This window comes from Anoplopoma fimbria, chromosome 5 (genome assembly GCF_027596085.1).
Source record: "Anoplopoma fimbria isolate UVic2021 breed Golden Eagle Sablefish chromosome 5, Afim_UVic_2022, whole genome shotgun sequence".
Taxonomy (NCBI): Eukaryota; Metazoa; Chordata; class Actinopteri; order Perciformes; family Anoplopomatidae; genus Anoplopoma; species Anoplopoma fimbria.
Genome location: NC_072453.1, coordinates 15,980,375 through 15,995,014, shown reverse-complemented (window position 1 = coordinate 15,995,014; position 14,640 = coordinate 15,980,375). Strand labels below are relative to the sequence as shown.

The 14,640-nt window shown below is 41.3% G+C and overlaps 1 protein-coding gene across 1 annotated transcript; it reads left to right on the top strand.

Moving 5' to 3' along the window:
• Window positions 1-2,563: 2,563 nt before the first annotated feature.
• On the top strand, window positions 2,564-14,428 carry LOC129091821 (alpha-tectorin-like). Its single transcript, XM_054599518.1, has 24 exons — window positions 2,564-2,609; window positions 2,747-2,770; window positions 3,513-3,628; window positions 3,940-4,218; window positions 4,318-4,413; window positions 4,539-4,704; window positions 5,235-5,635; window positions 5,729-6,305; window positions 6,397-6,980; window positions 7,153-7,705; window positions 7,793-8,391; window positions 8,529-8,686; window positions 8,832-9,232; window positions 9,391-9,587; window positions 10,278-10,673; window positions 10,791-11,074; window positions 11,212-11,489; window positions 11,659-11,778; window positions 12,481-12,665; window positions 12,779-12,939; window positions 13,468-13,719; window positions 13,887-14,046; window positions 14,140-14,242; window positions 14,337-14,428. Exons 1-24 carry the CDS (start codon window positions 2,564-2,566, stop codon window positions 14,426-14,428), a joined length of 6,228 nt encoding a protein of 2,075 aa, XP_054455493.1.
• Window positions 14,429-14,640: the final 212 nt, after the last annotated feature.

Genomic DNA, 14,640 nt, shown 5'->3' with positions numbered 1-14,640 from the left:
AAGCATAAATGATGTCAATTTGATTCATAATTGTGCATCAATAACAATACAACAACCTCCTTTCAGAAGTCAGTGTATGCCAGTAGCAATACATACAAATTACAATTTGTTAAACCTGGAAGGCAGAAACATAAGACACCAGAGACAAACCTGAGGCAGTTCAAGTATGCAAACACACAGTGGCTTAACTAAGACATTTTTCTGACTGTGTATTTGTCATAATACATGATATGAATATTACACAGGGAACTGCAGTTTAGTGTGAACACACAAGGTTACGGTAAATAAATGTACTGAAGTACTTCAGCTGAGTAAAGTTTAGAGGTAAAAGAACTTTGGGTTTGGAGTTACAGACACTATACGTCAGTGTTTCCCTTTTACCAAGCTTCTGTCAGAGATGACTAACCAGATACATTTACTCTTTTTCTGTACTGAAGTACACTGCTGAGGTATGCCTACTTCAACAAAGAGCTTAACATAAACTAAATATAACCCAATGTGAAACTGCAGTTAACTCAGATTTAATCTGGATTATTAAAAAATCTATCGTACTTTTTCTATAGGGATAGCAATATAAATATAATCATTTATTTCCTCCACATTGTAATGGCGTTTTCATTATGTCATCAACAACTATAGATGATAATAACAAAGTACAGAAACATGAAAGATTTTTACTGGGAAAACCCCGGGCCAAATACCAACATTGTTTTTATCTGCCTCTACAGTAAAAACAAACACCAACCTGCCTTGGATCTGTAAACACGCACATACAGTACATGATTAAGCAAAACTAAAAATTAAGCTTATGTGCCTAAAACTGACTGCCTAAAATCTGTCATTTCATAATTTACTGTAACATTTGTTTACCGTAAATCCGAGAACAGAAGTGATGAATGACTACGGTTAGTTTATTGGTCGATCTCATGATCTATATCGATTGTCATTCTTTAATATTATAATCTATGATACTCTTTATTGAAATCACTACATGAGTGTTTGTTGATTTTATGCTGTATGCCAAAACTCCTTTATCGTCCACTCTTAAACAGCTGTCACATTGTTCAAGTGCCTTTTATTTACCTAAACATATTTAATTAAACATTGTTTGTTTGCAAGGTTTCATTTTCCCCAGAAAGTTACACACCTACTTCAAACATGTTCAGATTCAGATTTACTGGCAGGTAATACATTGTCTTTGTTTAGGTACGGCTACTACGCCCATTTCAAACATTTTATACATGTTATTCCTGTATTCTGAGACACTGCAAACAAACTGGAGCGCTACAACTCAAATTAGTGACTTCATTAAGTAGAAAGTGTTCAAATGCTAAATCCACAATGAATTGCAAACAGTGTTAGAGATGACACTGATAGCACCCAGGGGAGTGTTCTTAATATATATGGTTTCTGTTTCAGAACACTACGATAGAATAAATCTAATTTGCAAATAAAAATAAAAACAATCATCTGTGGGTTCACAAAATCAATCTCCCATCCATTGTTTATAGAGCAGGTCCAGACTTTATTATAATTAAAGATTTACTAATTGAGCCAGGTCTTTGTAAAGATGTGGGCACAGACTTTTGGTTGCTTGGTAAGCCCAAAGTCTTATTTCATCCATCTTATTTGCCTTTGACTGGACATCCAGGAGAAAACTGGGGGGTGAAACAGTGTTAGGTCTTAGCTGGGTTAGCTTAACTTCCAGCTCTCCTCCCTCCCCTTATCGGGTGGTCAATGATGCTCTTGGTTACATTTGGTTGGACTGGTCTGGCAGGATGGTTGTAAGATTCCGTCTGCGGTGATCATCTCAAGGCCTGCGTGCCATTAAAAAAAAAATGAATACTACTTTGGAACAAGTACCTTGATCCTTAAATGGTTTTCTAACAACTTCCTTGTTGCTTCCTTGGTTCTGTACTAAAGCCTTTGGGAGAATAAAACACAACAATGCTGATAATCTGCATTGTTGTGTGGTTCACTTGTTAAGAGGAAGCTATAATATTCTAATGATACTCCTGTAACTAGTCAAACAACAGATTTATGGGTCCGTGCCAACTTTTACTGTATAAAACCTTGTTGCAGTGCTGCAGTCTCACATGGAAGAGATGACTAGGAGCCAAAGAAGCGCATGTGAACAGGTATTGAATTGATTGTGTATTTAAATGCGAAATATTTTCAAACTGCTTGCTTAATATTGGTAGTATTTTCCTTATTCATAATTATATATATAGCTCCAGAATTTCAGAATTTCTTAACATTGCAAGATATGTCTTTTTTAACATTTGTGTAATTTTTTCAGAAACTATTGCAGTACATGAATATTAGATAAAAATGCTGCACATGTATGCCAATTTTGTGCAGAATGGGCATTTTAATGTATATCTTGATCAATAGGAATTGAAATCTCGAAACATATTTTGCTATTAAAACAATATAACACATGTATAGTACAGGACTATGCATTCTTGGTTTGGTATACAGTCTCTGAGTTTTTTGTAGTTGTTGGTTTTTTGAATTTAATTAATTACATTTGGTCAGCAGGTTTAAATTTGGGCTTTGGAGGATGGCAAATTTAATTATGTTGCCTCTGCTGCTTTTGGGAATGATAAGTAAGTATCTAATTCAATCTGTTTCAATCAACTTTTATTTTTGTTGTTGTATTTACCTTAATTCACAAACTGACTTTTGTTTTTGATGTTATCGGACTGATTTTTATCCAATTATATCTATGTGTCTGTTTTCCCAGGTACGGTGACTCCTCAGACTACAGGTAAATTGGAGTTTAGATAATCTCTTAATTATTTGTTTATACTATTAACATTTCAATCATAGTCGTTATTACTTCCAGATTATACCCATTTCCCCTTGATTACAGCTAATATATTATATATCTACACACACACACACACAGCTAATATATTATATATCTACACACACACACACACAATTTACATCCTATGCAAATTGCAGAGATCACAGGTTTAGCTACAATTTACAAGTTAACAAGTAACAAATTCCAGGCTGAAAGGCAGTGTTTTACCGCCCCCCTCTAGTTGCACTTGGGATGTGATACAAAGTTTAGTCTGCTACACCTGTTACTATGCCCAACAGGGATGTCATGGTGAACTGATATACGATCTTCAGGTTGCTTTTTAAGTTAGAACTTTTTAAAAGAAGGTATTTTTACTGTCCCAGAAAGCAAAGCCAGTGATCCTTTTAGAGGACGCTGTCTTTTCTAATGGTTTCAATGACATCTGTGCTATTCCTGCTATGACTTGCCATAATGGCTGCTGGGACAAAAGGTATGTTTTGGTTGATCAGAATATTAGATCAAAAGCATAAATAGCACCAAAAGCATTTTTTTGTGTATAGGATCAAACATGGGTATGATAGATTAGGTGTGGTGATCTAGAAATGTACAAAAGAAACACTGTGCACCTTTGCCGATAAGACCGCTATGGATGGGCATTCCATCTTTTCTTAAAAAATGTGACGTCTGTTGTTCTTTCTAGGACATCTGTACCCAATTGGCGGAACAAGAAGCAGTAACACGGATGATGGAAGTTCTCCGTTCATTTCCCTGCAGCAACCTTTTCTGTATTTCGGACAGTCGTACCATCAGATTTATGTATGTAAATATAAACTACAAAATCCTTATATATTTTTCATGTGGAGGAATCCACTTTTCATCCTCTGGTTAGCAAATTACTCCCAATGTAAGAACTGTGTCGTGAATGTGCAAAAATAAAAGTGAATTAATTGCAATATGTTATTAAAATGAAAATACAGATATTAAAGAAGTTGCAGCTGCAGTTAGTTGTTGCCAATATATTGTTATAGCTATAATATGGTTATAAAGTACTAGCAATAAATATGTTGATGGGTGTAGTCAATGCCTACTTATTCTTTGTAAGTAAGAACTGGTTAACTTGTTTCCAGGTGAACCACAATGGACATCTGACCTTTAACAGACCTTGGCATAGTTACATACCACAACAGTTTCCACTTCATGGATCCAGGGACGTCATTGCTCCATTCTGGACGGATTTAGACAACAGACGAAATGGTCAGATCTACTACAACCAATACACCAGTGGCAGGATCCTCCATCAAGCTACGCGAGACATTAATCGTTACTTCCCAGGATTGAATTTCAATGCCAACTGGGTCTTTGTTGCAACATGGTATGAGGTGGCCTACTTTTCCAACACTGGAACAGTAAGTCATCTTGTTCTAAATGAGGAAACACATATGATGTTTATTTTACCTTTTTACTCCATATATTTACTATAATAACCTCAAGTAATTTCTTTTCAGCAAACAACGGTCCAAGCAGTCTTGATCTCTGGTGGCCGGTACTCATTTGTGCTGATGAACTATGGGATAATAGCCAACACAACACGAAATGTTCAGGTTAGAGGCTTTAAAATTATATGTGACTTACAATATAAAAGTTGCCATGACTTATTTAAAACTGAATGCAGATGGACAAAAACAATAAATAAAATGTATTTTATTTATTTGACATGTGTTTCTAGGCTGGATTTGACACAGTGAACTCCGCTCACCATTTCTCCATACCTGGATCTTTCTCTAACAATGCAACAGGACCTAACTCAAATTTCCGCCTGAGCAGCAATGTCAATGAACCCGGACGCTGGGCTTTCCGGACAGACCATGGATCAAGAGGCTGTACTTTCAATGGTAGGATCAGAACCAGAGAGTGGTCAACATAGGTAGTTCTTTACAGTAAAGGGCATATGTGATCACCACTCCATGAAGGTATTGGAAAGTCTGACAATAAATCTGTGTTTATTGAACTAAATGAAGAAAAGTAATTTATGCTGCAGACAACGGAGTATACTGTGCTTACTGCTATTACATTAGAATATCGTGACATATAATTGAACTGCATTGCAAGTTAAGTTTTTTCATTTCATGTCAAAGTAGTTCTAAATAAACAAATGGTTAAGTGTTCTTCAAGGTCAAGACGCTGACAATGTCAATGCAATGTCAATGCAATGTCCCAAGTTTAAAGGGGCTGGCGACCTTTCTTTCATGGCATCCTATTCTTTATCCCCTCATTTCTTGTCACCATTCTACTGTTTATTATAAAGACAAAGGCTAAATAGTCCACAAAAAATTCATGTCAAAAGTCTAATGTTTTAGAAGTAATGGTGTCGGTGCGTTACAGTCTATACCTTTCAGTGACTTTTCCTTTCATTCTTCTCAAGGTGAATCTGTGCAGCTGGGTGACTCATTCTGGAGCGACAGTACCTGTTCACAGAAGTGCACCTGCACCTCAGCGGGCCTGCAGTGTCAGAGCCAAAGCTGCTCCTTTTCCCAAATCTGCCAACCTACTAACTTTCAGTTCTCCTGCCAGACAGTGCGGAGAGGCACCTGCCGCATTAGTGGTGATCCGCATTACTATACCTTCGATAACGAAGTGTTTCACTTCCAAGGCACCTGCACTTATGTTCTCTCTGAGCAATGTGGTCATGGGTTGCCCTACTATAGAGTAGAGGGCAAGAATGAGCATCGGGGCAGCACTCATGTTTCCTGGACACGACTGGTCAAAGTGTTTGTCCATAATGAAACCATTGAGCTTGTCAAGGGACGTCGTGGTGTGGCTAAGGTTGGTGATTTTTTTTGTGTCCATACTTAAACTCTTTCAGATGTTTCCAGATATGCTTTGCTACTCTTGACATACTTTTTGGTGTGTTTACAGGTCAATGGCATCTTTGCAGACACTCCATTCTATCTCAACAATGGAACGGTGCAGGTTTATGAGTCAGGTTTCTCTGTGATCATCAGTACTGACTTTGGCTTGGAGGTGTCTTATGACGCACATCATTACGTTACGATCAGTGTGCCCTACACTTACCAAAATGCAACATGTGGCCTGTGTGGAAACTTCAACAACAATCCCAGAGATGACTTTCGTACCCGCCAAGGAGAAGTTGTGAGCTCTGACGTGGTTTTTGCCAACAGCTGGCAAGCAGTGGGAGACGATGAGCCTGGTTGTGAGACACAGTGTGGAGGTCTGAGCTGTGCTGCCTGTACTCCGGCTCAGACAGCTTTATACAGCAATACTGACCATTGTGGTATCCTCCAGAGCAGTTTTGGACCTTTTGCCGCTTGCCATCAACGACTTCCCCCAATGACCTTTGTGCAAAGCTGTGTGTACGATCTGTGTGTAGGAGAAGGGTATCAACCCATTCTGTGCCAAGCCCTAAATGCGTATGCAAGACAGTGTCAACAGAATGGTATCCAGCTGCCAAGCTGGAGGAGACAAGGCTTCTGTGGTATGTCTGTCCGTCAATCGACATGATTTCATATAATCCTTTGGGTAAAATGTCCATGATGTCAATATCAATGTTGTTTTCTTTTGTCTAGAAATCCAGTGCCCAGCCAACAGCCACTTTGAGTCACAGGGCACATCATGTCCTGCTACCTGTGTCAACCCCAATTCTACCCACAACTGCCCTCTTCCTGTCCAGGAGAGCTGCATCTGCAATTCAGGCTCCATCCTAAGTGGTGGGGTCTGCATCCCTCAAGCTGAGTGTGGCTGCAGCTTTGAGGGTCGCTACTACCGCTCTGGAGAAACTGTAATACTGGACGAGGACTGTGGGAGACGTTGTAACTGCAGTTATGGCTCCATGACATGCCAATCCAATGGTTGTGGCCCACTTGAATCATGCAGTGTGGAGGAGGGAGAAAGAGGATGCAGACCTAACAGCTATGGAACATGCTGGATAAAAGGCCCAGGGTCATATCATACGTTTGATGGATTGACATACCTCTATCCTGGGGCGTGTCGATTGACCCTTGCCAAAGTTATGGGCTTGTCTAGTTACCCACATTTTGTGGTGACAGCAGAAAAACTGCCCAGAGGCCAGCAGGGTTTTGCCAGATTGCTAAAATTTGAGGCAGAAGGAACACACGTGTCTATTGAGATGGCAAATAGCAACAGAGTACAGGTAAGGGATTGGAACTTTTTTGAAACACTAATTCCAAAGTGATGTATCCACCATTTTAAAAGTTAGGGCATCTGAACACTAATAAAGACACATTTGACATAATGATTGCTGACGAGAGAAAGTTTAGAAATATGAATATTATAATATTCTAAGTATTCAAATGGCCCTTTAGGTTGACGGTCAGCAGATCAGACTGCCATTCAGCTCGGCATCCAACCGAATCCAAATCTACCACAGCAGCATTCACAGTATCATCATTCGCACCTCCTTTGGTGTAACTGTGCAGACTGTTTGGCCTCACTTTGTGCGTGTCACTGCACCTGGTATCTACAACGGTTCATTAGGTGGACTCTGTGGTAATTACAACGGCCACCCACATGACGACTTCCGGACACCCAACGGCATTCTGGTCAACAGCTCTCAGGACTTTGGGGACAGTTGGCGGGACGGCTCCCTCGCTGCACACTGTGTGGAAGGTGTAAATCCTAACTCTACAACAAACTACAACTCTAGTGAGTACTGTGGCATTCTTGGCTCACCACATGGGCCGTTTGCCCAGTGCTGGGCTACAGGGGACTCCCAGCAGCATGTGGATGCTTGTGTGGGGATCATTAGAGCCTCTAGAGATCCAGCATCAGCGCTATGTGAGGTCCTACGAGATTATGCACTAATGTGTCAACAGAAAGGAGTTGCCCTTGGAGACTGGAGGAATGCAACTTACTGTGGTAAGCGCTTTGGTCCCCTTTTGGGGTAGTTGGTTTTTATATTATATTAACTTTGCTAAATTAATTGATTTTATTTTTTATCTCTAGAGCAAAACTGCCCCCAAAACAGCCACCATGAAGTCTGTGGAAGCTCTTGTCCTTCCACCTGCCCAAGCCTCTCTTTCCCTTTCGCCTGTGACACTGTATGCCAGGATGGGTGCCAGTGTGACGATGGTTTCATCCTTAATGGCAACGAGTGCGTGCGACCTACAGCCTGCGGATGCCATCACCAGGGACGCTATCGGCGAGGAGGCGAAAGGTTCTGGGATGGTGAGGAATGTCAGAGCTTCTGTACCTGTAATGGCACTACTGGGGCAGTCCATTGTATCTCCAACAACTGTGGTCCCCAGGAGTCCTGCCGTGTGGTGGAGGGTGAGTTTGGCTGCCATCCCAACCCTCATGGCACCTGCTCTGCCTCTGGTGACCCCCACTACCTCACTTTTGATCACAAGGCCTATGACTTCCAGGGAACCTGCCGCTATGTTTTGGCGACCCTTTGTAATGCCACAGATGGACTCCACCAATTTTCAGTTGAAGCTAAGAATGAGCAGTGGAGCGGGCAGCCAGTTTCAGTCACAGCAGAAGTTTTGGTGACTGTGCGAGGCTATCGAGTGCAAATGTCGAGGGAGAGCCGTGGTGTGGTACAGGTGATTTACACAAATTACGAACAGTTGAGACAGTATTAATCCATGCTGGGTTTGTGGCTATCATTATCACCAGATAGTTGCAAAAAAAATGCAGATCTATGATTATTAATCCAACTTTTGTCTATCCATTGTAAAAGGTGAACGGAGAAACCAAAAACTTACCTATTCTCCTGAATGGAAGTAGTGTCTCTATCTATGCAAGTGGATTTCGCACATACGTCAATGCTGATTTTGGCCTGAGCGTCATGTACGATGGATGGTATACAGTGTCTGTCTCTGTACCGGCAAGTTACAGGTAACTGCTATTTACTGCAGCTCATGTTTGAATGCTTTAGTTTACATTCTGAAAACTATTTGATTACAACAGTTTAAATCATGTAGCTTCAATGTATAAACATGTTTTTCACTCTGGATGTATATAATTATTTTCATCAATACAGAGGAAAAACATGTGGGCTTTGCGGAAACTTCAATGGAAATCCAAATGATGACTTCCACACCCCATCTGGAATGATGGTTACCACTCCACAGGAGTTTGGGGCAGCCTGGAAAGTGGCAAGCAACGACACCTGCAGTGATGGGTGTGGCTCCTCCTGCCCACAATGCATCAATGAGCGGCCTGCTAGAGCCCAATGCGAGGTGATTCAGGCATCTGACGGCCCCTTAAGCTTCTGCCATGAACAGGTGGACCCAGCGCCATATTTCGCTGACTGTGTGTTTGATGTTTGCGTGTCGAGAAGCGAGGGCCAAGATCTTCTATGCAGAGCCGTTCAGGCGTACGTCACTGCCTGTCAGTCTGCTAATGTTCGGATCTACCCTTGGAGACAGAACACCACCTGCAGTAAGTCGAACAGTCAATGTGTTGTTTATCCACTATCCAAACAGCCAAGGAAACAATTAAAGAAGTTTCTACCTATTGGATCTTCATACAGGCTAAGAAAATTGACTGAATCATATTTAACCATCTGATAATCACCATTTTATTCCTCTCTTATACAGGACTTGACTGTCCCGCCAACAGCCATTATGAGCTGTGTGGTACCGACTGTGGCCACGTCTGTGCCAGCAGCATTGATGCCACCTGTGAGCAAGTTTGCTCTGAGGGATGTTTCTGTAATGAAGGTTTTCTCAGGAGTGGGACAAGATGTGTCCCCGTGGAAAGCTGTGGCTGTCAATATGACGGATTCTACTACAACGTAAGTCATATAGTTGTAAATGGACAAGACGCCAGATTTGTATTACTGTGCCCGAGTAATTTATCTGAGTCTCTGTGATTTCAGTCTTTGCACATAATCATAAATTATCATTTTGTACCTTGATCCCAACTGTAGTTGTAGTAGTTCTAGTTTATTTTTTCCATTGTATTAGTATTAGACCTGTTATACACAGCCCACAAATTATATAAATATATTTATATGAACATGTTGCATTTTCTTACAAAGAAAAAGATTTAAGAGAATAGCATTTAAAACAAAAGTCAGACAAGGAACGCAGACATATACCTCAGGTTTTGTATACCTTGTGCTCTAATCTGCTTTAAAAAATAGATTTTTTTTACTATTTAATCTCATGAAACAATTACGCAAAGCTGCAATTGACAAGACTGAGTGAGAACTCGATATAAAAAAGAGACAAGTCACGTTCCAAGCAATGTAGCTATGGTACTTTTTCGTTTTACAGTAAAAACAGAGCAAATCACACTACAGACTACAATTATAAGGGCCTTTCTTACTGAATGTGAAAACGGTACCACTACGCTCTAAAGCCCATTATTACCATGAGTATTTCATTATCCTATTCCCAACAGCAGTCTTTTTGTCTTATTAATGTAGCACATGCTATTTTTTAATCATTTTTAATGCATCTCTTTTTCTAACACGTTACAGGCTGGTGAGTCCTTCTGGACAGAGGGTTGCTCCCAGCGATGTGAATGCCATGCTCCCAATGACCTGCGCTGTTCTGCCGCGTCTTGCACTCCTGCACAGCAGTGCACCATCAGAAATGGCGAGCTGGGCTGTTTTGATGACATGTCTACTTGCACTGTGTGGGGCGATCCACACTACATCAGCTTTGATGGGGCACTGGCTCATTTCCAGGGCACATGCTCTTACATCATTGCTGAGAGTGTGAGCAACGGCACCAATGAAACACAGTTTCAGGTAGTAGCCACCAACAATCACCGTGGCAACAACCGTGTGTCATTTGTGTCAGCAGTGGATGTATACCTCTCAAATCAACCAGAGAGTGTGCATGTCAGGATTGGACCCAACAAAAGAGTACAGGTAAGCTCTTATTTACTTGCAAGATGAGTAACTTTCTATATCTCTATTCTAAACATATGTAACAACAAGTGCCTCCTCACTTCCTGTCCATCTCTCTCTGATCTCTCTTCCTTCCAGGTAAATGGAAGTGAGGTGTCTCTGCCCACCACTGTAGGAACATTAGCTCAGGTAGTAAGACAGGGAAGCTACATCTTGGTTGATGCCATTGACCTGAAAGTCAACTTTGACGGCCAGAGCACTTTACTTGTCAGACTTGGTCAAGACCGTCAAAATAGAGTCACAGGCATGTGTGGAAACTTCAACAGGGATCCTTCAGATGACAAAGTCTTGCCCGATGGCACATCGGCACAAAATGACAATCACTTTGGACACAGCTGGAAGGCATCCACAAGCCAACCAGGGTGAGAAGTTATGCAAACAACTTGCAGGGTTAACAATCTTATACTACATAAAGAAACAACAATACATATATTACAGAAAAAATATTTCGAAAAAAAACAAAGTCAGCTCTAGTGTTAAACGTAAATGTATTTTCTAGATGTGGATCCACCGATGAAAGGATTGATGATGGACTGAACGACTGTCCCTTCATGGAAGAATACTCAGAGCTCTGCAGTGTCATCACCAACAGTAGCGGTCCATTCAGTGCCTGTCACCTGCACTCTGATCCTCAGCCATTTTTCAGTTCCTGTGTCTACGACCTCTGCCTCTACACTCCAGCCAATGGCATGCTGTGTTCTGCAGTCTCCGCCTACGAGAGCACCTGCTCTGTTTTGGGGTTAGACATCCCTGAGTGGCGCTCTGCTTTGCGGTGTGGTAAGTTTTGCACTAGGCTAATGGACAGCCAAAATAATGAATGAGAAATAAAATCCTCAGGTTAACAGAACTTTGCCATTTGTCCTACTTGTGGAAAAAGTAATTTTGTTATATGATTTGTTTCTGTTTCATCACTCTTTGTCTCATCCTTTCCCCACTATTTCCCTAGCTGAGTCAGACCCCTGTGAACAGCTGGACTGCACAGAGGATGAGTGGTGTGGTGAGAAGGACGGTGTGTACGGCTGCTTCTGTGATGAGCACCACCATCGGCCCAACAATGAGAGCTACGGTGAGGGCAGCTCCTCTTAAAACACTGCTTTGTTGTAAAGATCACAGATGTGATATGTGTAAGATTAGTAGTAGAAATGCTGCATAGTACAATGGCATTGTTTTTTAAATATACACCAACGCAAGAGCACAGAACAATAAGATCCACTCAGGTTTCAGTTTATCATAGTTCTTCTGCTAAAAACAGGCAATTTAGTGATGACTACCAATCTGCATTTTGGCAAAAATGATCCAATCCCAGAGCTTAACCTTCAGTTTATGCACAGTTGAAGATGACGGTCTTGAAAAAAGAGCATTCTGCAGCTTATACCAGTTCACTTATAAATTCTGTGTCTATTTTTAATGAATTCAGCCAATCTGAATGGCGCCCCTGAATGACAGCAACAAATCTCAGCCAGGGCTCATGGGTATTGTAGTAATGTGAAGAGTGCACCATGCCAAAATGAGGGATGTAACACGATATCACAGAAACAGTGTTAAAATGATTTAAAGTGATGGTCAATATAAACCTATTACAATATTACAATATCTTTTTGTCACAACTCTGTGGGTTTGTCACCACAAGCAACACCTTTGAAATTACATATACTGTAGTTATTTAATCCATGAAAATATTGATTAGTGCAGCTTTAACCATGAGATAAGCTACAAACACTGCAGAAACATTATTTTATTTCTATATGTCTCTCTCTCTTGTACGTAGACTCGTCTATCACCTGTGCCAGTAGTTCAGGAACCATGTCTGTGTCGCGCTGCCAGCTGTTTGAAGCTGGCTTCTACTCCAGCGCCCTCCACCTCCGAGATCACTCCTGCAATGGGACACTCCAGGACGGACGACTGGTGTTCCAATTTAACAATGAAGACCAGCTGTGTGGGACAGCTCTCAGGGTACAGTCCATAGACTATAATGTTGTCAATACAGACTGAAGAAGATTTTCGATGTTTACCATAAGACATACAAGTACAAGCAATTTACACCGTTTTGTCATTTCAATTTTAAGAGCAACGGAACCCATTTCGTCTATGAAAACACCATCCAGGGCGACGTGGACCCTCATGAAGGTCCAATCAGCCGTCAGAGGAACATTCATTTGCTTTTCAGCTGCGAATACTCTCTGACCCAGGCCCTGTCTATGGCTGTGGGCATCAACCCTGTAGAGAGGTGACAATAACAATACCATCTACTTAACGTGTCTTTTGCTAACTGAATACAATTAAAAAGTCCTTGTTATAGTAAACAACTGTTCATAGTGATACGTCATGGCATATGTTTCAATATATATGTTTTCAATAACAATACCATATATTAAACAGTGCTAGATCAACACCACATACCTATTTTGAGTACTTATCTTCTGCGGCAGTGATGTTTAATGAGGAAGGTTATTACAAACTTGAAAATAGATTGTTATAATTAGTTATAATAGCCCGTGGTTGTCAGAAATGTTGTTTAATTTCCCCACTACCCACATTCTGCACCCAATGCAATCAATACACTTGCCATTTAAACCAACAAAACAAATAAAAGTTAAAAGAGAAGAAAAGTAAAAGAAAATAATTCAGAGAACTCTGTCCCCATTCTGCAAATCTGAATGCGTCAAAGACTGCCAGCAAGACGTTGTTACCAAAAACCTGCCAGTGAATTGGTCCTTCTCAAGTGTAGTCACCTTCTTTGTTGTTGTTTTCGCAGCATTGTGAGGAAGAAGCTTCCATCAGGCATTGGACAGTATCATGTGAGAATGATCCCCTATCAGGACGCTGGCTACCACTTCCCCATGGCCGGTATCGGGAACCTAGAAATGGAAATTGACCAGAGGATGTATGTGGAGATTCAGACAGAAGGAGTCGATTCAAGGCAGATCTCCACCGTTGTGGACTCTTGCTGGGCCACGCCAGTCAACATCCCTAGCTACCCTGTCCGCTGGGCTCTCATAGATGCAGAGTAAACAATCTATTGGAACTTGATGTATTCTAGCACTCTGATCACTGGTTCTTGATTGCTAAAGGTGGCAGAAAATAATCATTGACTCTAGAAGGGCCTCTTTCAAAACTCATTCCTGTTTATTTCATAGTCCACCTGTTAACATTGATACTTCTACCGTCCTCCAGATGTCCTAACCCAGCAGATGGTACAGTAGAACTGGTTCAGAACGGCATCTCCACTGTGTCCCGGTTCTCCTTCAGGATGTTCACCTTTGACAACTTTTCTTCCATCTACCTGCACTGCCAGGTCCACCTGTGTCTTCTGAGACACAGCAACTGCACAGCTGTAAGTACTACTGTGTATGTGTGTGTTTGTAGTAAGTTGGAATACATGATCAACAGTGCATCAACAGAAGCCTCTAATGTTGTTTTCCTGCAGCACTGCTACCCAGGACACCACAACCGAGTTGAGAGGGACGTATCCCAGCATGCCCTTACAGACATCTCACTAGGACCATTCACCGTGTCGCCACGTTGGACAGGTAAAACCCTCTTATCTCCTCATGACCTTTGCTCTTTTGATGAGACTAACCTTGATGAATACATTTTGTGTCAACTTTTATTCTTCTCTTGCAGCCCGAATGGTGAATCCCAGCAGTGCCCCAGGCCAGTTGGCCTCACTGGTGACCCTGCTCGTCAGTTTGCTGACAGCAAAAACTCTGGTCTAGGGCGCTCAAAGACGATCCATATTCTATAATCACTCAACATACATTTGCTTTGGGATTCTATTTCTATTTGTCCTTGTGTTGTGTTTTGTATTTGTGGTCAGGTGGAAATTGAAGTAATTTTGCTTTATAACTGCAGAGGACGCCAATGTCCAGCATACTGAAGCTGAAGTCAGTTGCTCTTTATTGTTTTCACTACGTAAAATGTTTATGGA